Source organism: Cryptomeria japonica, chromosome 9 (genome assembly GCF_030272615.1).
Source record: "Cryptomeria japonica chromosome 9, Sugi_1.0, whole genome shotgun sequence".
Lineage (NCBI taxonomy): Eukaryota > Viridiplantae > Streptophyta > Pinopsida > Cupressales > Cupressaceae > Cryptomeria > Cryptomeria japonica.
Window position 1 is genome coordinate 634,989,034 of NC_081413.1, and position 23,300 is coordinate 635,012,333.

Below are 23,300 nucleotides of genomic sequence, written 5' to 3' on the forward strand. Positions count from 1 at the left end.
ATAACTAAACAAAACATAACATTAACTAAAAATATATGTCAAAAATACATTTATCACCATTGTACAATTAAACTAAAATTTTCAAAGTAATTTTATGATTACTTCTTAATAAACTTTTAATAATATCTATTCTTAGACTCTTAAAGATAATTGAAAACATTTAATAGCTTTTGAATAAATATCATTGAAATATAAATAGCAAGCAAAATTACAAATCAAAAGAAAAGTATATAAGAATAATTATATTATATAACAATTATTCATAAATTCTAGAGCAACATATAAATATATGAAATATCTATAATATAGTTGATCATTTATTTGTTAATTACAGTTATTTTATATAACGTTTGTTGAGACTAGTTACAGTTCTTTTCTATTCAGGCACTCATTGATAAATATGTATTTTACCTGTTTTGGAAATTGAGAGTCTTAATGCTAAAGGCAAATGTCAAAGCGAACAAGAGCCCGAAGCCAATTAAAGCGGCAGCAACATATCCTAAAAAATTATGCTCATAACCGAACTGGGTTCTCAAGAATTCCTTAACCTGTTGTTTCGTTCCATCTGCCAAAACCAGTTCCTCTGAAACATCCCCAAACTGTGACGCTACCAAACCATACATTGTCCACGCAAAGGGCGATGCCCAATAATACCATCTCCACCACACTGGAAGTCTCTGCAACATTCCATCTCTTATGTTACAAGCTCCAATTATTATTATTAAAAATGATAATGCTAATAATAATATCATCTTAACGTTTAGTTTTAGTGCTCACCGGGCGTGGAATTAAGAAGCCACCAAAAAGCATCCAGATTGCAAGGAAACCGGTTGAGAAGATTGAAGCCAAACTTGCATTAGAAGTGAGGGCCACTGTCGTCATTCCATAGTAGGTATAGTAAATGAACGTAAACAATATGCAAAAGAAAAACCAGAAGAATTTTGTGGTACTCCATATGAAATCCATCATTGTATAAACAATCAAACCATACATTACTGTCTGCACAAATATGTATGGCACTTCAATGAATACCTGCACTAATACAATATCATCAACATTTACACTTACAAAGGATGAAAATATTTACAAAATAAATAGCACACAGTTCAACGGGTTGACTAATTAAAGTATAAGTTTTCATTATAGAAATCTAAGTTCAAATCTTTAAAAGATATTTAAGGTGAAATTTTAAGTCTGATTTTTTATCTTTCATAATTGATTCATACTTGGGAAGTGGTTTCTTAAAAAGTGAATTTTAAATTGTTTTTTTGATCTTCTATAGATGACTTCTAGTATGATTGCTCAAACATATGATTGACCTCACAAAAACTTGTACTGGTTTCATATTAATTTTTAAATAAATAAAATATATGTACACCACTAACAAAATTAAAAAAAAAATTCTAAATTGATATCTTAATTTTTTGGAGATTAATATATTCAAGTTATTTATACTTGTTTTAATAATACTTATAGAGTTTAAACGTTGCTTAATTGCTTGTTATTAGGAGCATTCAAAGTTTAAATGGCAATCTACTTTTAGCCTCTAATATATCACTTACTTGAGCCAACGCATAAGCGAAAGGATGATACATTCCTGAAGCCTTTTCCCTGTAGAAAACTGTTCTTTCCACGTCAACTACAGGCAGAACAGAAATTATATTGCTGTAACCCAGAAACAGAACTGCGGTAAACATGGATCCCATCGAATTGAGAATATCTTGCTCCAGTTCTCTGCATTTAGTTTATTTGACTTGTTATAAGATTGACTAAACTTGATTGCAATATGAATATTATTAAAATCTATATTGTATCATTTGCTAATTTTCTTACATCTTGCTTCCCATTCTCCAGAAAACTGTGCCGAAGAGTAGAGCACATGTAAAGGTGAATAAGAATCTAACAACGTTGTATTGGGGATTTCGCCAGTAAGACCAATGTTGCTTCCACAAACAGGCCAGCATTTGAACTACAAATGGCTGTGCGAATTCTGAATTGAAATGTAAATCTTTGGATCCTCCAGCAGGTTTGCTTAGCTCTTCAATCATGATTTCGTTTTGCCTGTGTATTTCTTCTCATAATTGAATTAGTTAAATGTATTGGTATAGAGAGAAATTGAAATGAAGTTTGATAGTATTGCCAAGATTACCTGTATAGGGATGATCTCTTATAGAGTTCGGCAAAGTCAATCCCAAAACGAGATTCCATTCCGTGAGAGGTAACATCGAGCATCCATGTTGCAGGGTTTAGCCCCTCTGTGATTTTGGGAACTCCCTCAATCATCTCAAGATAATCAATTAGCGTTTGCGAGTGGCGACCAAGAGGGCCCGCGTAGGTTATCTCCCCTCCTCGCTTCATCAATATCAACTGCATAAACAAAGGCAAATCTTGTTCCATATTTTAGACATATTAAAAAATAATATTGAAATTATTGAGTTTAATAGGTGAGGATAATGTTTTCTTCGTTTATTTGTTTCACATAGAAATCAGTTACAAGTATTTAATATTCTTTATTTAGATCAACAATTTGACTATGGTGTTTAGTAGCATAATTGCATCACAACCTATTAGATTTCTAATTCTGATAAGCAGCCACTATAAATCTGTTACTTCTCTTTAAGTTCAACCAATGAGTAAGACTCCATAGTGCAGGATACATACCGGCCACCTCTAGCTGAGAAATGCTTAGAAGCTGCCCACCACCGTCAATTTTTTATTATCATATAAATAAATTTTATATATTATTTTTTATTTAGACAAAAAGATAAAATTATATGAAAAAATATTTACATCCATATACAATGTAGAGATTTTCAAATTGCCATAGCTATTAATAAAGCATGAAGAAGAAAGAGCCAAGGGGTTTCACAAAAAATCAAGCAGGACTCAAGGGGCTTGTAACATGTTTTGAAAATGAAAATTTAACCTTGTTTATGTTAAATCAATTAAAGAAGGATCTTGGGATTTAACTAAGGGTAGCGAACCCCAATTAGACATATTCCAATTACCCACATTTATAGAAGTCCATTTAACCAAACAATGGGGCCACCTTATTCCATTCCCTCAAAATATGAATAAAAAAATAGAATCAAACTTAGAAACCAAACACAAGATTTTCTTAACAAGAGAACCCAACTGATAGGAAATTGTATTAGACATTCCTTTATTCAAAAGAGCCACCGAAATCAAAGAATCCATTTTATAAATAATGTTTTTCCATCTCAATTCACAAGCTTTAGTCAAAGTTACAAGAAGTGCATAAGCTTGGATGATGTTAATTGGCGCTTAGCTATGGTTATTCGATATATTAGAGCAGATCTTTAGAAATGCTATCTTTTTTCAAATTACTAGGGAGTGGAATAGAATTGTGGATAGGTGACATTTGCCTAAAGATTTATCTCACATGTTGGACCAATTAATTGTGGAAGATAGAAATGACCCTTTGTATTACTCTCTTTATATATAATAAATTTTTACTCCTATACCCAAAAATAAATAAATAAATAAAATATTTCAATCTTCAAAAATTCTGCACTAGGCACTTTGACCATACCTCATCGAAGGCTTCAAATATTTCAATGCTTGGCTGATGAATGGTGCACACAACTGTTCGGCCTGTATCCACCGTGTTCCGAACAGCTCTCATAACGACAGCAGCAGCCCTTGCATCCAGACCCGAAGTGGGCTCATCCATAAAAATTATGGAAGGATTCGCTACAAGTTCCACTCCAATTGTCAATCTCTTTCTCTGTTCTGTAGACAATCCATTCACTCCAGGGAGACCCACAAGACCGTCCCTTACGTTATCCAGCTCTATGAGTTTCAATACTTCCTCAACAAACATCTGCCACAGTTCATATAAATTAAAAAATTTAGGGAGAGTTACAAGAAATTGAAATTTTTATTAACACCCACGAAGGAAAATAAGATTAGAGATGAAGTCTAGTACAATATCATTACTGTACCGTTCTTGTTTCAGATTCAACGTCTCGTGAAAGGCGTAGCCAGACAGAATAAACGAGAGATTCATAGATTGTGACGCAGGGGGAATGAATATCAGCTTGTTCGCAGTAACCAGAAATCCGTGCAAAGGTTTGCTGTTTCTTGGGAAAGCCAGAGATAGTGATGGATCCTTCAATATGCCCAGTAGTTTTTCTGCCCGCAAGAACATCCATTAAGGTGGTTTTTCCAGCTCCACTCACTCCTACTAAAGCTGTGAGCACTCCCGGCCTGAAATATCCACTCACACTGCGCAATAACTGGAGCCTCTCTTCGCCAACTCCCTCTCTCTTCATCTCCTGCTTTGTACATAATTATTTCATCATTTCTAATCAACGCGAAACTGGTCAAAGACAAGCCAAGACTTACAGCTGCTAGTGGTAATTTGCCATGCACAAATATAAAGTGGGTTTTGGTTCTTAGTTGCACATACTGCAGGCATATCGACATGGTAGTTGACATTGTGAAATGTCAAGGACAAGGGTTGGAAAGGTAACACCATTCCCTTCTTTCCAGCTTCCCTTCTGCTCGAGGTTGACAAGTTGCTACTTCCTCCTGAAATTTTCCCTGAAAAGACATTTTTCCTTACATCAAATTCAATATTAAAAGCAGTTGAATACCAAATCTAAGATCAAATGATTGTTCAATTGATCGTTGTTGTTTTTAGATTAGATTGTGTGAGAGTTTTCATTATATTAATTGATTGCTGTTGTTTCTAAAATAGATTATAGGAAATTTTTTGTGTGGGTGGTATAGTAAAATTGTCCTTGAAAAGAAACAAAGAGGAAGATCTGGCTAATTTGGCACGTTCAAAACCACCTCCAAAAAGGTCAAACCCTGTGTTTGTAAGGTAGGTTGTTGAAGGAGAAAAAACAAAGCTATCGCTGCAAGTTAATTTGAAGTAGTTGGAAGATTGAAAAAAAAATTTAAAAAATATTGATTTGTATGAAAGAGATCACAAATCTTGTAAAAACCATAGAATTTAGTCAAAGCCATCAACATGAAGCTGTGTGAGGAATCAAAAGAATTAAAACTATACATAAGGAGAGAAAGTGTGGACATCTGAAGGAGTAATACCCCAAAAAAATAACATGAAAAAAGAAGAATAAAATAGAGCTGTGAAAGATAGTCTTTGATGCCCATCACTAAGACAAACATCGAAAAAATATTCTGCAACTTGGGTCTTCACAGGGCCACGAAGAATGAAATTTCCTATACCTATGTATCGTAAGGGTAGGTTGAACCCCCAACACCATGGTTCATAGCCACGTGCTCTAATCCTGTGAGCTACATGTAAAACACAGTTGAAAAAGAAATCGTCACATCATGGTAGGAGAGAAGCCCACACAAATCAGAAGAAGAAACAAAATTAGTAGTTGCAAATGTTATTGAAGAAGATATGAAGATGAGATATCATTGTCTGTGTTAGTTATTGAAACTAAGGTGAGATTGTTAGAAAATTTAATAATTTCTTTCATTTGTATAGTTTTATGTTTTTATTTTTATTTTAGTTTATTTATTTATTTTTAATAATGAAGTTTTGTATGATAAGTTTTTAGAAATTTTGCATGTATCTAAGGCTTCCATATAATGAGGCAATTGTAATTCATTTATTATTAGTTAATCTGATCCTTGATCATTTGATGATGAAGTTCTTGTAAGCTTTTGAAACAATAGAATAATTTATTTGTATTTCAATTTTATATTTCTTTCAAAAACTCTCACATAATTTAATCTAAGAACAATCATAAACTAAAAATCTGATATCATTAATTGATTACTTTTATGTTCATGTGTTAAGATAACCTTGTATTATTAGAAATAAAACAAAAAAACTAAAACAGCTTTTATGCATAATCATCTCAAATAAAATTGAAAAACTAAAAACATAAAACTATGCAAATGAAAGGAGTTACTAAACAATATTCCAACAAAGATAACCAGTTTTCAACCTACCAGTATTTTGGATTTCAGCTTGTTTCGATCCACTTAACGAAAGGGCTTGCATTTCCTTACCCTGTTCGTCTATCAACTCCTCATTTTCAACGACTAATGGTTGGGTTTTTCCAACAGCTGATGTACACACGCAGAACAATAAAATTATGTTGGTCACATTCAATTTTAGACGGGATGCTGCATGATGTATGGAGCTATATATTCAACCAGGTGAAAGTTAGTCCTCACGGTTGAGATACTGCAAAGCTAGAGTGAACAGCAAGTTCAGAACGACAATGAAACCAATGAGTGCTCCAACACCTATCCAGTACCAGTTGCTATCCGTGAAAAGTCCTCGAGATTTTAGAAATCTCACGCCAATATTCTCATGCGGCTGCAAATTGGTTCTGTTAGCCTTTCTAGTTTTCTGTTTGAAGTTAGTAGACAGTAATTGGAACCATGGATCATGGATGATCAAAGCAAGAACTTTTACTTTTTAATAATAATGATGCGTAAAAAGGATTAGATGTATACAAACCGTTTGCCACCTGGTTGCTAAGAACTCGTTTACTGAAATAGCATTTTGAGCATAAGTGAGAGGAGATAACCAGTAACACCATATCCACCACCCTTTGATATCCTCTGCATATCAATTGTAGCTAGGAAACATTAGCACAAGCATTAGCTGCTAACATTAGTCCTTAAGCAAGCACTTTTAATGTAGTGAAAGTAGAGCCTAATAATGAACAGACTTTTTTTTAATGAAGGTAACAAATTTTATGAAAACAAATTCTGTATGTTCATCAGCATTTGAAAATCTTACACTTAATTAAAATTTAGTTGTAATCTATGGAGATAAAATTAGTTGTAATCTATAGAAAAATTTTGTGATTTCAGTTGGAAAAACACATTATAAGTGAGATGAATTCTATGATTTTGATTTCCACATTAAATAATGAGAAAATTTTAGTCTTCTTTAAGATTGTGTTGGAATTAGTAATTTTAAAAACTTCGCATAAAAAATATAATTTGGATAAAAAAGAGAACTATTGTGCATGAATATGCATGAAATCTGTTCTATTTTTAACTGGCATTCAATGTGTCAAAGACCTCTATCTATTGAGGGAAAATTGTAATGTTCTCTTTGTCTCTGATCATTTTGTTCAGCTGATCCTTGATTATATGATCAAGAAGTTGTGTAATCTCATTTGAATGAATGAAAAGTTTTATCTGCTTTTTGAACAAGTTTTGTGTTAAATTAAATTTCTTCAGTTGATATCAAAACTGTTTGTTTTCAATCCTTTAGATTGGTCATGTATGTGAAACAAATTCTTTATCTATCAAGAAATTTGTATTTCATCTCTTCTATTCATGTTCCTGAGAGTGGAATGATGTTACTGACTATTTAGCTAGATGGACTTCTGACGTTGACTGTCATTAGACTGGCATGAATTGGGGATCTCTATCTTCAGCCCATTTCTTACAATTTCTAATGTTTTTTACAAATTGATTTAGATTGACAGTTTTTTAAGGTTATCTCAATTATCAATTTTATGATTTCTTCTGAATCATGACAAAATTAAATTTGTACGTTTGAAATAAACCTCTTTGAATTTTTATTCTATAACATTTACTGACAGCTATTACTGTTTGAAAATCTATAAATAATTTCTTAAGATTATAAAATTGATATGTTTAATTTTTGAAAAAAATAATAATTGCAAGCACCTTTTGACACGATGAAACCACCTAGGACGAAGATCATGAAAAGTGCAAACACACCGCAAGTGTTGCCAATTATTACAGTCCTTGTAACTGAAGCTATGAAGTGAAACAGCACTAGCCCAGTCTGATGGAGAACCGCCAATAGTAAAAACTGTCGAAAAAACCTGCACAAAAACATAGGTTAGCATAGTGCATACGTAAATAGAAATGAAAATACATTGACCAATGTAGAAGTTACCTGCTGGGACTGGGAGCATAACCAATCCCATAGTACGTAAGAGCCACCCATACAAAGGACTCTAGCAAGGAAACAGGAATTTGAGTAATCCAAATCGGGATGGAGTAGGCCCAGGCAGGGTAGAACATCAAATCTCTCTGCTTGTAGAAAACTGGAAGCTTATCAAGTATGATTGCCAATTCTGAAATACCATTGAACATATTAAGGACCAGAGCCAAAAACAAAGCTCCAATGTACATGGACCCGTCCGCCACATTTCTATGATGCATACGTGTACGAAAGAAAATTGATGTTGACAGAGATGCCACCATACTTATCTGAAATGTCAGTCTGGTTTTTATCAATAATAAACCCAATTGTAATAATCTATGTATTCTTAAAACAAATTATGAGCGAATAAGGGCCAAGATTTTAACCTGGAATAACTTGAATATGTGCACACCGGAATTCTTCTTCATTAGTATGAATTGTCTATCAAAACATGCTTTAAAAAGATCTCCTTTGCTTAAACCATATTTTTCTTTAGTGAGAGCTCCGGGATGACATTGGCTTTTATCAAATGGTATTGACAGTTCTTGTGAAAGTTTCTCTCCTTCATGAAATCTTTTAAATGCTTGCGCAAACTCCTTAACTGACACATATCTGTATTCCTGGGTCGTCTTCCACCAGTACTGTTGTTGGTCTTTAGGTGACGTTACCTGAGGGACAATTGAAAGTGGGAGTTTAGTTTTAAGAGAATATTTTAAGCTTTGACTTGATTGACTCATCTGAAATCACATTAATAAATGAATTTTATTGAAAATAATATATTAAAATTTAAAATATATTATTTAAAGATAACCTAAAATACATAAATAAATGTAATTAATAAAACTTTCAAATAAATATCCCAAACAATTGTAAACCAGAACAATTCATACCCAAAAAGCATCGACTACCTCACAAAGCAGATTATCTAATAATACCTCTTGCAAGAAACCTGCAACATCTTTCCTTTCAGGGCATTGAAAACCCATTGAGTGAAAAAATTCAAGAATGGATTGTGAAGGTCCATGGTAAACCAGATTGCCCTCTGATAGAAGAATCACGTCGTCGAAAAGATTGAACACTTCCGGGGCTGGTTGCAGAAGAGAAATCACCATTGTTGAATTCATAATGTGAACATAGTGGCATAAGCATTGAATAATCTGATATGTGGTGGAGCTGTCCAACCCATTGGATATCTCGTCCATTAGAAAAGCTTTGGCAGATCCCACCATCATCTCCCCTGTTGTCACTCTTTTCTTCTGACCTCCTGAAATGCCTCTGCGCATCTTATCTCCTACTATTGTGTCTGCGCATATGTCTAACCCTAAAATCTGTTCCAGAAGAAATATTATTTTCAAAATGCTGAAAGAAAAAATTCACTAACACAGAATTGAAACACAGGTTACCTTCAAGACATAGTCAGTCATTATGTTGGATTTCTGTCCTGTAATTGCTGATGCCTGAAAATTTAATCAAAATCACAGTTTCGAGTTAAGAATAACCTTTATGTAATGCACTGTTATGTTGGATGAGTTACATATTTGATATACCTTCATAAATGCATCAATGTCAGGATCTGGCTTCACTCCATGCTCCTTTTCTCGTCTCGAGAGCTCGCTTAAAATATCTAAAGAAAGCCGTAATATACATTTTAAATCTGCTCATGAAGCTGAAAATGAACATCTTCAAACAATAAACATTACACAAGGGGAGTTTAAAGATACCCAGCTTAAGATCCATGGTGCTTAATGGTTCTGGGGCTAGGATAGAAATGGTAACTTTTACAAACGGTCATTCAACATTGTCGCGGTTATAGTACATATGCAATTTAACAGACCTACAGCCCCCTTGTTAACATTAAATCTACATTATTAATATTAAATCTCTACTTCCGTGTCTAATTAGAGGAAAGAATTCAGTAGTTGAGTGCGTTTGGATTCTAGTAGTTGAGTGCGTTTGGATTCTTGTGATAGAAGTTGTTGATTTAATACCTCATACTTGCTGATTTAATATCCAATTTTTGTATAATATTGCATCAATAGTTGTATGATAAGTACCAATAATTGAATAAAATATACCATTTGTTGTGAAAAGTAATCAATCATGTGATGCCACATCAGCTACACAAGTATTGGAGTCCTTTTGCACATCTATTGGTCTCACTTTTTTTGGGACTGTTTTGGACACCTTGGCAAAAAGCATACTAATGTGGCATCATATTTGATGATGTGACCTGAAACCTTAGTTATAAGTAGGGGACTTGCCAAGTAAGATTTTGTTAAAAAATTAAGATTTTAAGAAACGCAAAATTAAGATGCACAACTACTAGATCCTCTCCCTAACAAACTTTTTTACTCACAAAGTACCTTTCTTTTATTAATAATATTAAATCACCCAATGAGATTACCTAGTACCAAATTCTTTCTCTACGAGATGTGAAGGTCTATTGTCGTAGCTGGAATTGAGACAAAAGCTGTTAAACGACATTAATGCCTTATGTGGACTTTATTAGAATAAATTAGTACTAGACCTGTCAATACAGACCATTTGCCCACTCAGTTGCTTCTTCCCTTGTGTTGGGACTGATTAAAATTGAATCAAGTTTAGAGGCCCATTTCAGAGGGTAAGGCTCGGGATTCATGTCCCACACCTTTCATTTGGCCTATTCAGTGATGTGCAACTTTCAGAATTCATTTTGGATAAGTTTATGAGGTACCCATTTTGAGGGGTGAGCTGGAAGTGCATTTTAGGCACAAATGCAGATTTTATAGAGTAGCCTTCTTTGAATGATTACATCTTTTGCCCTGTTGACCGTCATAAAAAAATTCAAAATGGATTCAATTGTATGAATTAATGTGAGTCTCCTTGCAAAATTTCAGGTCTTGACGAGTCCATTTGCTCAGTTTTCAAAACCGAATCCGTTTGCAGTTTGTGTGTTTTGGCAAGTCCCTGTCTCGACAGCTAGTCGGAGCCCTGTTTTGCACAATTGTAAAACTTGCCTCAGTAAGCATCATGCCAAAGTGTTTCTTCCAGGTTGATGTCAGTATAAATGGTGAGCTACGTTTCAAATTTCAAGTCCTTATGAATCCGTTTGCTCAGTTTTCAAAGCTCAATCCGTTTGTAGTTTGTGATGTTTGCACAAGTGTAAAAATGTCCCAGTGAGCGTCATGTCAGAATGTTTGTTCCGGGCTAATGTTGGTATAAATGGTGAGCTACATTTCAAATTTCAAGCTTTTATCAATCCGTTTGATCGGTTTTCAAAAGGCATCAAATTCAGTTATCCGCACTTCCAGTGTTAGATCAGTTAATGTAGCCATTTTGGTGAGCGCGTCGTTTGCATCCTGTCAGTCGAGTGATCGAACTGAGAATTCAAAGATTTAATATGTACTTAAAGGTACCTATGTTCCGAATTTGAGAGCCTACGGAGGTCGTTTGATATTTTTGAGAAAGGCATCATGTGTTGCCAAAACATTGACTTCATCAGGTCCGCAGTGTCGACAAAGCGAGTTGGCCGTTTTCAGAAATTAATATCTCTTCGCTCAAGACTCGTCTTGAGAAACCGTTTGGTAGATGTCATCCTTGTATATCAAAGTACATGCCTGTCAGATGGCGAGCTCCAGAAAGGTGTTTTGACAGGTTTGAAAATTACATCTTCGCGATTAAATGCGAAAATTGTGGCGTAATTGCCTGAAGGATGTAAAATGCAATTTTATGATCCGAAAATGGTGCCGATCATTTCCAGAGGTGTGTTTGAGGTTCCTGAGGTGTTTTAGAGGTCAGTTGCGTGAAAACGAAATTTTTTTTAGTCGGACCCACTTTGGGGCCCGACCTGGCTCATGCCCGCGGATTGATTTTATTGGCGACTTTGTTTAATAAGAGATTTTTAGAATATCTAATTTTGGATTATAATCACAAGGCATGTCATAAGAGTTCAAGATGTTATTATGAACGTCAGGCAATTTAATATTGGCAAGTTTGGAGCCAAATCCCCCTTCAGCGACAAAGAAGAGCATTAAAAAATATAGATGCAAATGGCAACTGGCAAGAGCAGACCAAATGCAATTCTCAGTTACAAATCAGTTTCCTCTCTTCGCGTGGAACCATCACTAAAATGTATTGGCTGGGCGTGGAAGGTTGAAGAAGGTGTTGAAGACAAGAAAAACTCTAATGGTAAATGATTTTGGTGGCAAACTCCCCATGTGAAGCTACAACAAATTAAGAAACTCTTAAGCAATTGCATTTTGGCAAATGAATGCCAATTAAAACCAATATCCTTCATGTGCCCCCCAACGTTCTTCCCAGCAGTTTACATGATATGCAAAGAGGCTACAGAGACAAATTAATGCCAACATGGAGTGGAATGAGGGGGCAGCAGAAGGTGTTGGGCATGAAGTTAAAGAAAGGGGCAGCAAACAAAATCCCCATTCTCCTTGCTGTATGTGGTCTCCCCATTCCCTCTTTGCTGTTGCTTGGCCCATTAGAGTTTGTAGTTGCAGTAGAAGCACCCAAACAAATGCATTTGAGACTGCCAGCATGTTGAAATGCAGCCCCCCTTTGCGTGACATGGGAAATGGTGGAAGAGGCATTTCAAAAGGTTTTCAACCAAATGCTTTTGGCAGCAGGCCTCCGTCTCCTACGTGGCTTTGACAAGTGGAGAAATGCCCCCTGCGTGGTGTTTGGGAGGAGAGACATCGAAGGCTTTGCAATCTCCTCTACTGTGTGGTTTTTGAGCAGCATTCAATTTTTTTTATTTCAAATGTAACGTGTAGCAAACAAGTTTTCAAAACTCCAGATTGACATGGAATTGGCAAATGGAAATGCTAATGAAACTTCTAGCATCCTCCCTTGCAGCGTGGCGTGGTTGGAAAGACCATCGAACCTCATTCAAATGTCCAAAAACACCATTAAAGTCTCAGAAATCTTCAAAATACACAGTCCCAGGGTTAATGTTTTAATCCCACATTGGCTGGGAAGTGTTATTTTAAAATATTTATAACCAAAGCTCCACGCATGTATAATGTCTAAGCCATAAAGGCTTTTGACGGATGGTGCTTGATGGCACCCAAGGCGGGCCCACGTGCGAGCACGCTTCCCAAGGCGACAGAGGAGTTGACTGGATGGTGACTAGGTGGACCCCATGCAGGCACGCTTCCCGAGGTAGATAGGCAAAATTTTGCAGAGAAAGGTCGGTTAACGAGTGAGCAAGTTCGAGATGGATCGATGGTGCGCGCTATTTCGCGAAGGGAAGATGCACGCGAGTTAAACTAGTGAAATAGCGAAAGTGAACGAGAGTCGTCCACGTGTCGTGATAGGTGGCAGTCCAGCAGGCGGGTCCCGGTGAGGTGGCACACAGTTGGTGCACAGGTGGCAGTCCAGTGGCGATGACGTGGCGGCCAAGTGGCAATGACGAAGCAGATGACGTGGCGATGATGAGGTGTCATCCCAGTGGTGTCCGGTCAACCCCATCGACCAATCGGAGGCCGCCACGTGGCAAAAGTGTCAGGACCAAATGGAGGCAAAAATCAAAATTAAAATGAATAAATAATATAGTTCTGACTATATTAAAATTCGAAATATTTAAATGACTGAGCACAAATGGGAATTATTTTGGCCAAAATATAAAGTATTATATATCGCCGGAAAGCTCTTGGAGTGAGGAATGTGATTATGAGGTTAATTTTGACGAATGTGGGATATTTTGGAGGCAGTTTCCACGGGAACAAAATTCAGTTAGAGGGGAGACACTTGGCAATTTTTAGTTGTAGATTTGATTCTCTTCCCTCTCCTTCTTATTCCCCATTCTTCTCAGTTGTAGGGGTTCCAATTTTTGAGAGATTTGCTCCAAGGGAGAAATCCGAAATTGCAGGTTCCAGTGATGACATCCTTTTATCAATGCAAATGACAGTGTGTTCATCTATATTTTCATTGTTGTCTTTACTGTAGGTTTAGTTTCAGTTTGCAGGTTCACACATATGCAAGGCATGTGTGAGTTTCCATGAAATTGTCTCCAAAATGTACTCAGATTCATATAATTTCATTTTATCAAGGATAATTTGAGTTGTCTCTTTTAGATTCCTCTAAGAGTGTAATGTTGTCTTTTGGGTATTCTTCAAGGAAGGATTTAAATCCTAAAACCCAACATTAATGATTTTGAATGCATATTGGATATGTACATATAAGTATGGTTTTGTGATAGAGCAGAGGATTGTATTATTGTAAGGCATTGATACATGAAAATTTAATGTTGAAAAGAACTTGCATCTGAGATTTCTCATCCAGTTTTATGCATGACTCTGTGGCCTGGATAAGGCATTGGTCTCTTGTAATATTGAAAGGTTGTCAGAACACCATTTAAAAATCCAAAATCAGAATATCTTTTATATTTTATGTTATGTGGAAGTGTCCCTCCATCTCATGATTCAAAATGTTGAGTTGCAAGTGTCGATCTAGCCCATCTGCCGTTATCTCTTAGTTTTTGAACCTTTTGAGATCCATCTGCTTTTGATTGATGCAGTCTTGTGTGTAATAGGTCTGATTAAATGCATCAAAGGTATACCCACCTAGGTTTTGCAGAGCCTGAAGAGTAGAAGGATTCATATCCTTGTCATGTTGTCCAAGCCCTGAGGTGTTTCATTGATTGAGATTGGCTATCTCATAGATAGATTTGCAGGTATACTTGGGTTATCACTTTTGGTGAACAACACCTTGCTCATCGTAATCAAGAACTTCAAATATTTTCAATTATTGTACAATGTAAGCTAGAATATTCTATTCATAAAGCGATCTCATATTATGGGTAGATGGAATTGAACCATCACAGTTGCTGGAGCAGTTAAATGAACATTAATGTCAAGTACTATGTTTGAATAAATTAATATTGATGGGTCAGAACATACCATTAAAGATTTCCAACCAGCTATTGTACAATATATGTTCTAGATTCATGTATATAAATAAAAGTACAATGAATAAAGAATAATATAACTCTTTTCTTTAATGTTGTTCAAAATACCTTATTAATTTAAATCTTATTAAATTAATAAGGTGATTGTAATGTTCTTGAAAATATTAACATTAAAAAACATACATGTATTAGGTGTAGAAGGACTTATTGTGGAACACTCTAACTTCTATCTTATAATGTGACAAAGGATAGAAAAAGATTAAACAATTGCCTTTTCTATCCCAGCACCAACGATAACATCATTAAAGAGATATAGCTCTCAAAAGTTGTATGTAGTGTACTAGGTTGTTAAAATCACACTAGTTTTCATTGAGGAATAATATACTACATTGTTGCCTTGACTATGAAGGTGTCATGATATATACAGAAATCAATTTCAAGCTTAAGACATACCGTATCTTGAACCTGTGCCTTGGCATCGAGAGGCGAAGTCTAAGGTTTGGCGTACACTTAACTCTCCCATATGCACATCTTGCTGACTTATGTAAGCACAAGTTCGTTGTGCCACAAATTCCTTCATTGAATGTCCATTATAGGTTACTTGTCCTGTAACCTGTAATAGAATCCCACACAAAACAATAAAATTTGAGATACATTGTATATTTCCAAAGAAAATAGAATATTATATACCTATACCTATATATAAGTGTAATTAATAAGAGTTGACTTTAATATTTATTTCTATAAGAAAAAGACAAAATGTTGTAAAAGTTAAGATTCTTATTTTTTTTATTAAAAATATAAATATATCAATTAAAAGATAAAAAATTATGAAATGATTTTCAAATAACAATACTTGTCATTAAAATTTAAAGGTTAAGCATTCAAGGAGTTTTCTCACAAACCTACCTCCTCCAAGAAGTGAAGAAAATCATGAAACTAATAAAAATATTAAATATTGAAGGATGATATACTAGAAAGATCAAACAAATCATTATGGATGAGGTGAAGAAATTGCAAAGATTGACTAGAAGACGAGGATGTTTAATATGTGACATTTCAAGTTCAATCAGCATCAGAGATTCATTTGACCATACAATATTTGTATTGAAAAATAGAATAATAAAAAATATTTTTATTGTATGTTCTTTAATGAAAAGTAAAATTTTTTCATTTTATCAAAATAAAACATTATGTTTTTTTTATATTTGTATGAAAAAAAAGAGTATAATAAAAAATTATTTTTATTGTATATTTTTAAATGAATTAAATTTTATATATATTTATAAGATTTGATTTTCATTGTCTATTTGTGTTACCAATAAAAATAACATCTATCTTTACATCTAAAAATTTAAAAACAATGATATAATAATCTTCTACCAAGACTCTATTTTCCATTCTACATTTTTAATAAAAAAAATAAAATCTTACACTACAATATAAAACTACTTCATATATATATTTTAATAGAATTTAAAATATTTCATAACACAAAAAACAATCACTTTCACTCCCACTAGATATTTTTATAAAAGAACTTATGCAATTCAATCAGATTTCAACTATCCAATTGAGTGGACAAAATGATCCTGATGTGACCATTTTGTGTTTTCAAAAATTAAAATGGGAAACCCAAAACAATTGTTTTTTCATTTAGGTGTTTTCAATTTTTATTTTTAAAATACAAATAATCACATCAAAACCATTCATACCCTTCCATAGGGATTTCCCAACAGCCCCACCCAACTCTTTTATTATAAAGTAAGCTTTGAAGTAACACCATAAAAGCATAGTGTTTATGTAGGACTCAATAAGATGTGACTCCTTTTTAATATTCACCCTTAATTAAATTGGAAAACACAATACAATTATTTTTTCATTTAGATGTTTTCAAATTTATTTTTAAAAACACAAAATAATCACATCAAAACCATTCTATAAGCTTCCATAAAGATTTCCCAACCACCCCACTTAACTCTTTTATTATAAAGTAAGATTTGAAGTAACACCATAGAAACACAATGTTTATATTTTGAAGTAAGATTTGAAGTAACACCATAAAAGCATAGTGTTTATGTAGGACTCAATAAGATGTGACTCCTTTTTAATATTCACTCTTAATTAAATTGGAAAACACAATACAATTATTTTTTCATTTAGATATTTTCAAATTTATTTTTAAAAACACAAAATAATCACATCAAAACCATTCTATAAGCTTCCATAAAGATTTCCCAACCACCCCACTTAACTGTTTTATTATAAAGTAAGATTTGAAATAACACCATAGAAACACAATGTTTATATTTTAATTCCGTGTTTCCACTGATACTCTTGAAGCAATGTTAATGAACATTGGCAACTATTTGGGAACCTGAGATTTTTACTTACCTGGAGAGTCGTGTCCAATTTTCCAGCCAGACCCAATAATAAAGTAGTTTTACCCGAGGAAGGCGGGCCGAGAAGAAGGGTCATCCTGAATATGACCAGACACCAAAATAGGAATCAGAAGATACCATCACCATAATCACCATAAGAGTAATAATTATGAACGACTGACCTGCTACATAATTCCTTTACCTTCCGGGTTTTATTATACCGCTAACATTCCTTAGAATCCTCAACGTTTTCTTCTTGGTTTTACAGAGCCCAAGTGATCCCAAGACATCCTATTTCATTCCTTTGTTAAAATTTCGGACAGAGAAGAGAACTGATGATTGAATAACAGAGATGACTCGAAAATCGCAACAGCAAGCTAACCCTAAAATCTTGAAACCACTGGCAAACTAACACAAAAACTTAATCCTGAAATCTTCAAACTAAAATTATGAACTATAGAAGTTTCATATCAATATTATGAACTATAGAAATTTCATATCAGAAACTGTAAAAGGGTCTTTTTAATTACATTCCATTTCAGCAAATGCAAGCGGGAAATAAGAATCCTGATTTGGAGAAGAAAAACACATCCTACCTCTAACATATTAAAGCTCCAATTAATTAGGGTTGGCAATGCGCGACTGCCCATGTAGACACTAGCTGAAACGTTGAGCTCCTCAAAACGGATTTCAATTTCGGGTAAGATGACCCCAACTCTGAATACCAGAAATAAAACTCAGCAAATGAACAAATTGTAGTGTCTTATAAAAACATAAGCATAAAGTGACTTATAAAAACATCTAACCGATCGAGCCTCTCGCGAAGCTTTCTGAGAAAGACTTGGTTATCCTGATCTGCTACTTTAACCAGCCTGTCAATCAGTTGTTGTCGACCATGTTGGTGGAGATTTGTAACATCTATCTGTTGGGAGTGGGAGTGGTAGGTATCTTGGAGAATGGAGGTTCTCAAGCGGTCATAGGTGGGGAGCTTCTCTATGGCAGCCCATATGAGGTCTTCTTCCTCATCGTTGCGTCTTCTGAAGGAGGAGGAGACTGAAACTGCACTTCTAAACGAATTGGAGCTCAAACTCCTCGACATCTCTCTTCTTCTTTTACCACACTGAGGAGAGGAAGCTCCCTTTAACGAGGAACCAGCTGCTATTCACCCTGACCTGACAACCGGACGAATCTGTCAACTCTATAATTCAAAGCTGCCAAAACGCTGTTTACAGTCAATCCAATCTTTGTTTCTACTTACCATGACCCGGTCCTTTTGCCTCTCTCTATTTTTCCTTATAATGAAGAGTACTAAATAAGAAGAGCCTGCGTCACAGGCGCCTGTCAGCTATTGAATAATTAATAGGTGGGCCTTAATCGTTAAATATCCTAGTCATTGTGGATGACTCTCGGGATCGTTATAATTAATAGATGGGCCTTATTCATGGGCCTTAATCGTTAAATATCCTAGGGGATAGGGGAGAGGTGCCATTAGTAGTTAGGGTTAAGTGTCGTAAAAATGACTTTTTAAATATTCGATCAAAATTTAATCTAAAAATGTCTAGTAGTTGAACAAGAAAATATTATTTTTTGTTACTAAAATATCATATTTTTATTTGAAACATAACTTACATGCAACATAAATGGACCAAATATGTATTAGTAACCATAAATTTTTGTTTATCTCTAGTTTTTATATCCAACATAAATGGACCGATAGTTGAACAAAAAAAAAACTATTTGTTGTTATAGAAAAACACATTATTATATAAAATACAACTTATATCCAACACAGATGGACCAATAGTTGAACACTAAAACGTTTTGAAAATCCTTCACATTTCATGAAAAATTGCAAGGTATTTTTTGTGCTCATCTTTTATATTTGTGATAGGACAATAAATTAATATGAAATACTCCAATGCATATGCATTTCTATCCCAATAGTTTTGTACATAGGAATACTATGTTTTCACTATGACAACAGTACTTGTTTAAATAAGTATCTTATTTTATTAAATGAGCATCTTATTTTATAAATGACACACTTATACTAGATAGTTATGATATTTTATTTCAAACAAAAAAATTATTTATTTCACTTGTTAATAAACGTATATGTGTTGTTTTTATATAACATTTATAGGTTCTTATGTGTTCAAGTATAACTCTATTTTGACCAACATTTGGTTTTTTTTTATTTACATGTAGAATATTTATTTATAATATATATTATAAATTTGTGGTAAGATTGGATATTATAAACATAATTGCTATAACGACTATTGGACCCTGTACAACTACTGGTCCCTCTCCCCTAGTCATTGGGAATAATCTCTCAATGAATAATGGTGTCATCGTTTTAATAAGATCTATATGAACACATGAGAGATGATAAAGGTTCAAGTATGAGAGCTCTTATTGTCAAGCAAATTGCTATTGAATAATTAATAGGTGGGCCTTAATCGCAGAAGGTCCTAGTAGTCGTTGGGAATGATCTCTCAATTAATAATGGTGTCATCATTTTAATAAGATCTATATTAACAAGAGAGATAATAAAGGATCAATCAAGTATGAGAGCTTCCTATTGTCAAGCCAACTGCTATTGAATAATTAATAGGTGGGCCTTAATCTTTGAAGGTCCTTGTCATTGGGAGTCATCTCTCGATTCATAATGGTGTCATCATTTAAAAAAAATATCTATATGAACAAGAGAGATAATAAAGGTTCAAGTACAAGAGCTTCCTATTGTCAAGCTAGCTAGAATGTCCACATTTATGTTGAAGGTAGAAGATTGACCATATAACATGGAAGAACAACCGCAACATTGGTGATAGGAAGAGCCATAAAAAATATGTGAGTAATGTTGTGATTTGTGAACTACAACCACATTGATATAAATGCGGAGGGGAAGTATCCTAACTAATAAGAAAAGTTGTAACACAAATAAGTCAAGGATTATATGAGAAGGAGATGAAATGGTCATTATTAAGAGGTGGACCCTTACTATTCAAGGTCCTGGTAATTCTAAATGAGCTATCAACTAGTGATGATATTATTATTTTTTTCATCTTTCTAAATTAGATTTATATGAATCAGATAGATAATAAAAGTTGAAGTAGTGAAACTTCTCATTGTCAAGCCAACTAGAATGTCTACATTTATGTTACAAGGTATAAGACTAACCACATAACATAGGAGACCAACCATAATGTTAATGATAAGGAAAGCCCTACAAACTATGAGGTTCATGTTTGGAGTTGTGGCTACAACCATAATTATATAAATGTGAAGAGGAAGAATCCCAACTAGCAAGAGAAAATTTTACACAAATTTTAGTACAAGGGGAATTGATTCTATTTCTTCTTCAACTTGAATCTAGTAACTCCTAAGAATTTGGAAATTTTATTTGATAAAAGTCATTAGGAGGATGGCTAATAAACAAAAAATAGTTATTATCTCATAAACTTTAGCCTTTGCAAAACCTAGGGGGTTATCCCTATTAACAAAATACCAAAGTGTACACCAAAATATCAATTAGATAGAAATTTACAATATTATGTAAGTATTTTTAATATGTTTAATGCCCTTAATGCCTGGATAAGAATAGGATAAAATTACAAAAATAATATCCATTATTTATCATTTCTTGCATGTTAGTGGTATGGGGGGAATTTTTTTTATTGGTCAGTGCTTGTTTTGGGAAAAAATAGTCATAGGACATTTCTACTAATGTGACTTGATAGTAACACTTTTGGTGTTTCATAAAATATACCTATAGTAAATAGACTATTTCCATATAGCAATATGAGTTCACTATCATAATTTGAAATAATAATGTTCTACTTAATTATCACTTCCCTAACACTGTAAATCCCACTTGTTTCTTAGAAATATTTGTTGGGACCTTGTTGAAGATGTACTAACCAAAACAACAAATCCTAAAGAAAATGTATAAGTGAAATTTTTCTACCCTCCTACTTTCTTCAAGAATAATTAATATAACAAAGTGACAACAATTTAAATTACACCTTCATTCATATAAATCACTCAATTGTTTGTATCACAATAAATTAGATAACAACATTGAATCCTTTGCATTTATGTAAATAAAAAGGGTATACAACACATATGTCTCTTTTCCTCATTAATCCAACCTTTTACAAATGAAAAATGGATCCTCTTTATAGAATATATTACAATAATATTCCCCTTAGATGGGTGTTATTTGTTAATAATATATTATGAGATTAATCATAAATAATTGCCTATCGTAAGAATGTGTGAAACCCTATAAGAAATTACACCCATCACAAATATGTTAAAAGGTTTATAAGTGCACCAAGATGGTGGACAGAAAAGTGGCCACATGCAAAAAAAAATGAAATTTTTCATAACCCGTGCATGTTTTGGAAATTCAAAAACGTCCCATGCTTGGTAACACCAAGCCTAGCAAAAAACAATTTAAAAACCAAAAAGTTCCTCAAAACCCGAACATTATATTTTATAATAAAAAATCAAAAGTTCCTCAAAACCGTATATTTTTTAGAAACCAGTGGGTTACGCAGAACTAGAAGTTTTGACCTTAGTTTTGAATAACCCATACGGGTTATGTAGAACTAGAAACCAAATAGGAAGTGTGGAGAGAGAGAGAGAGAGAGAGAGAGAGAGAGAGAGAGAGAGAGAGAGAGAGAGAGAGAGTAAGGGGTAGGAAGAGAGGGATAGAATATGATAAGGAGAGGGGGGAGAGAAAGTTAGAGACAGAGAGAGAAGGGGATAGGAAGAGAGGGAGAGAGATAGGGAAAGAAAGAGAAGGGAGAGAGAGAGAGAGAGAGAGAGAGAGAGAGAGAGAGAGAGAGGAGAGGGTGAGAGACATGAGGTAGAGAGAGAATGAGAAGGAGAAAAGGGTGAGAGACTCGATAGAGAGAGAAGTGTGAGGAGGGGAGAGATGAGATAAAACTCAAGGAGGATAATTAGGGCTCAGAATAGACAGAGACAATGATGGGGGAAGGAAGATGAGAGAGAGAGGAAAAGAAGAGAGACATGCATTTATACAAACATATATACAAACATATATATATATGTGTGTGTGTGTGTGTGTGTGTGTGTGTGTGTGTGTGTGTGTGTGTGTGTGTGTGTGTGTGTGTGTGCAGTAAATGCTAAGTTTACAAGCATAAATTATTATGTCTTCATAACCCGTACGGGTTTTGTGAAACACAAAATAATGGTTTTAGTTCTACATAAACCATACGGGTTATGTAAAACTGTAAATAGTACTATTTGTTTTTCAAAACCCGTGCAGGTTTTGGCTTGGTAAGAGGGTTGTAAAATGACCCTAAGTCTTGCAAGCCCATTTCCCCCCCATTTTTGTCCCTTACACGTTTTTTCATCTTCTAACATTATTTCTCGACTTTGTCGTCATAAAGTTTACAAATGATCAAGTGGGTATCTCTAAAATTACCACCATAATCTAACATGTCTTCTCATTTTTCTGACCATATAATTTTTTCTATTTTTGGACAACATTAGCATAATAAACTTTAATTTTCTTTATCAGTGCCTTGACAATCCTCACAAACATATGTCTACCATTTTTTAAATAAATTTTGATATACTTGACCAAATTCAAAATAAATTACATATTATTGTTCTACACTAGATTCTATACACTTTTAAAAAATAAGTTTGCATTTTCGATTATTTTGATGCAAGTTATGCCCAGCGCACAAACAGGTACCAAATTTTCAGGATACAGTCGCTTCAAAAAATAATTTAAAAAAAATACTCAATGGAAAATTATAAAATAATATTCAACTTTTAGATATCGCTCTTACCTATCATCCTACCAAAGGGTTTTGTAAAATACTAAATATAACTATATATTTTATGCAACGCACGAAAACAACTATGTTATGTTTTTTTCTGAAAAAATCAGGAACAGTTTTTCGTGCGCGAGAGGTTTGACCCTCTTAATTGTATCCAATTTTTTTTTAAAATAGTATTTTAGAAACTAGATTCAAAGTACTAAAATTCTTATTGTTTTCTCAACTCCTAGTTTTGAGTCCATGACCTTCAAATATCTCTTTGAAGTTCA

At 33.9% G+C, this 23,300-nt stretch overlaps 1 protein-coding gene across 2 annotated transcripts; it reads right to left on the reverse strand.

Moving 5' to 3' along the window:
* Window positions 1–288: 288 nt before the first annotated feature.
* On the reverse strand, window positions 289–18,493 carry LOC131078089 (pleiotropic drug resistance protein 1). Of its 2 annotated transcripts, none has more exons than XM_058015734.2 (22): window positions 18,016–18,493; window positions 17,806–17,926; window positions 17,412–17,500; window positions 17,223–17,307; window positions 15,282–15,441; window positions 9,475–9,551; window positions 9,331–9,384; window positions 8,863–9,255; window positions 8,314–8,595; window positions 7,898–8,214; window positions 7,663–7,823; window positions 6,473–6,576; window positions 6,184–6,328; window positions 5,956–6,072; window positions 4,433–4,566; window positions 3,966–4,298; window positions 3,554–3,844; window positions 2,150–2,367; window positions 1,834–2,061; window positions 1,563–1,734; window positions 778–1,032; window positions 289–677 (listed from the first exon to the last, which is right to left on the reverse strand). In XM_058015734.2, the coding sequence occupies exons 1-22, from the start codon at window positions 18,306–18,308 to the stop codon at window positions 408–410; spliced, it is 4,299 nt and encodes a 1,432-aa protein (XP_057871717.2). In that variant the 5' UTR covers window positions 18,309–18,493; the 3' UTR covers window positions 289–407. The 2 variants fall into 2 exon arrangements, with proteins under 2 accessions (XP_057871717.2, XP_057871716.2); XM_058015733.2 differs by having other exon boundaries at window positions 6,184–6,361.
* Between the last annotated feature and the right edge of the window lie 4,807 nt (window positions 18,494–23,300).

Bases quoted from the DNA above. Each gene is read 5' to 3' on its own strand.
- LOC131078089 (XM_058015733.2), bottom strand. From the start codon at position 18,308: ATGTCGAGGAGTTTGAGCTCCAATTCGTTTAGAAGTGCAGTTTCAGTC. The intron at 15,442-17,222 runs GTAAGTAAAAAT...ATTCTATTACAG, and splicing joins AATTGGACACGACTCTCCAG to GTTACAGGACAAGTAACCTA. The intron at 7,824-7,897 runs GTAACTTCTACA...GTTTTTGTGCAG, and splicing joins TATGCTCCCAGTCCCAGCAG to GTTTTTTCGACAGTTTTTAC.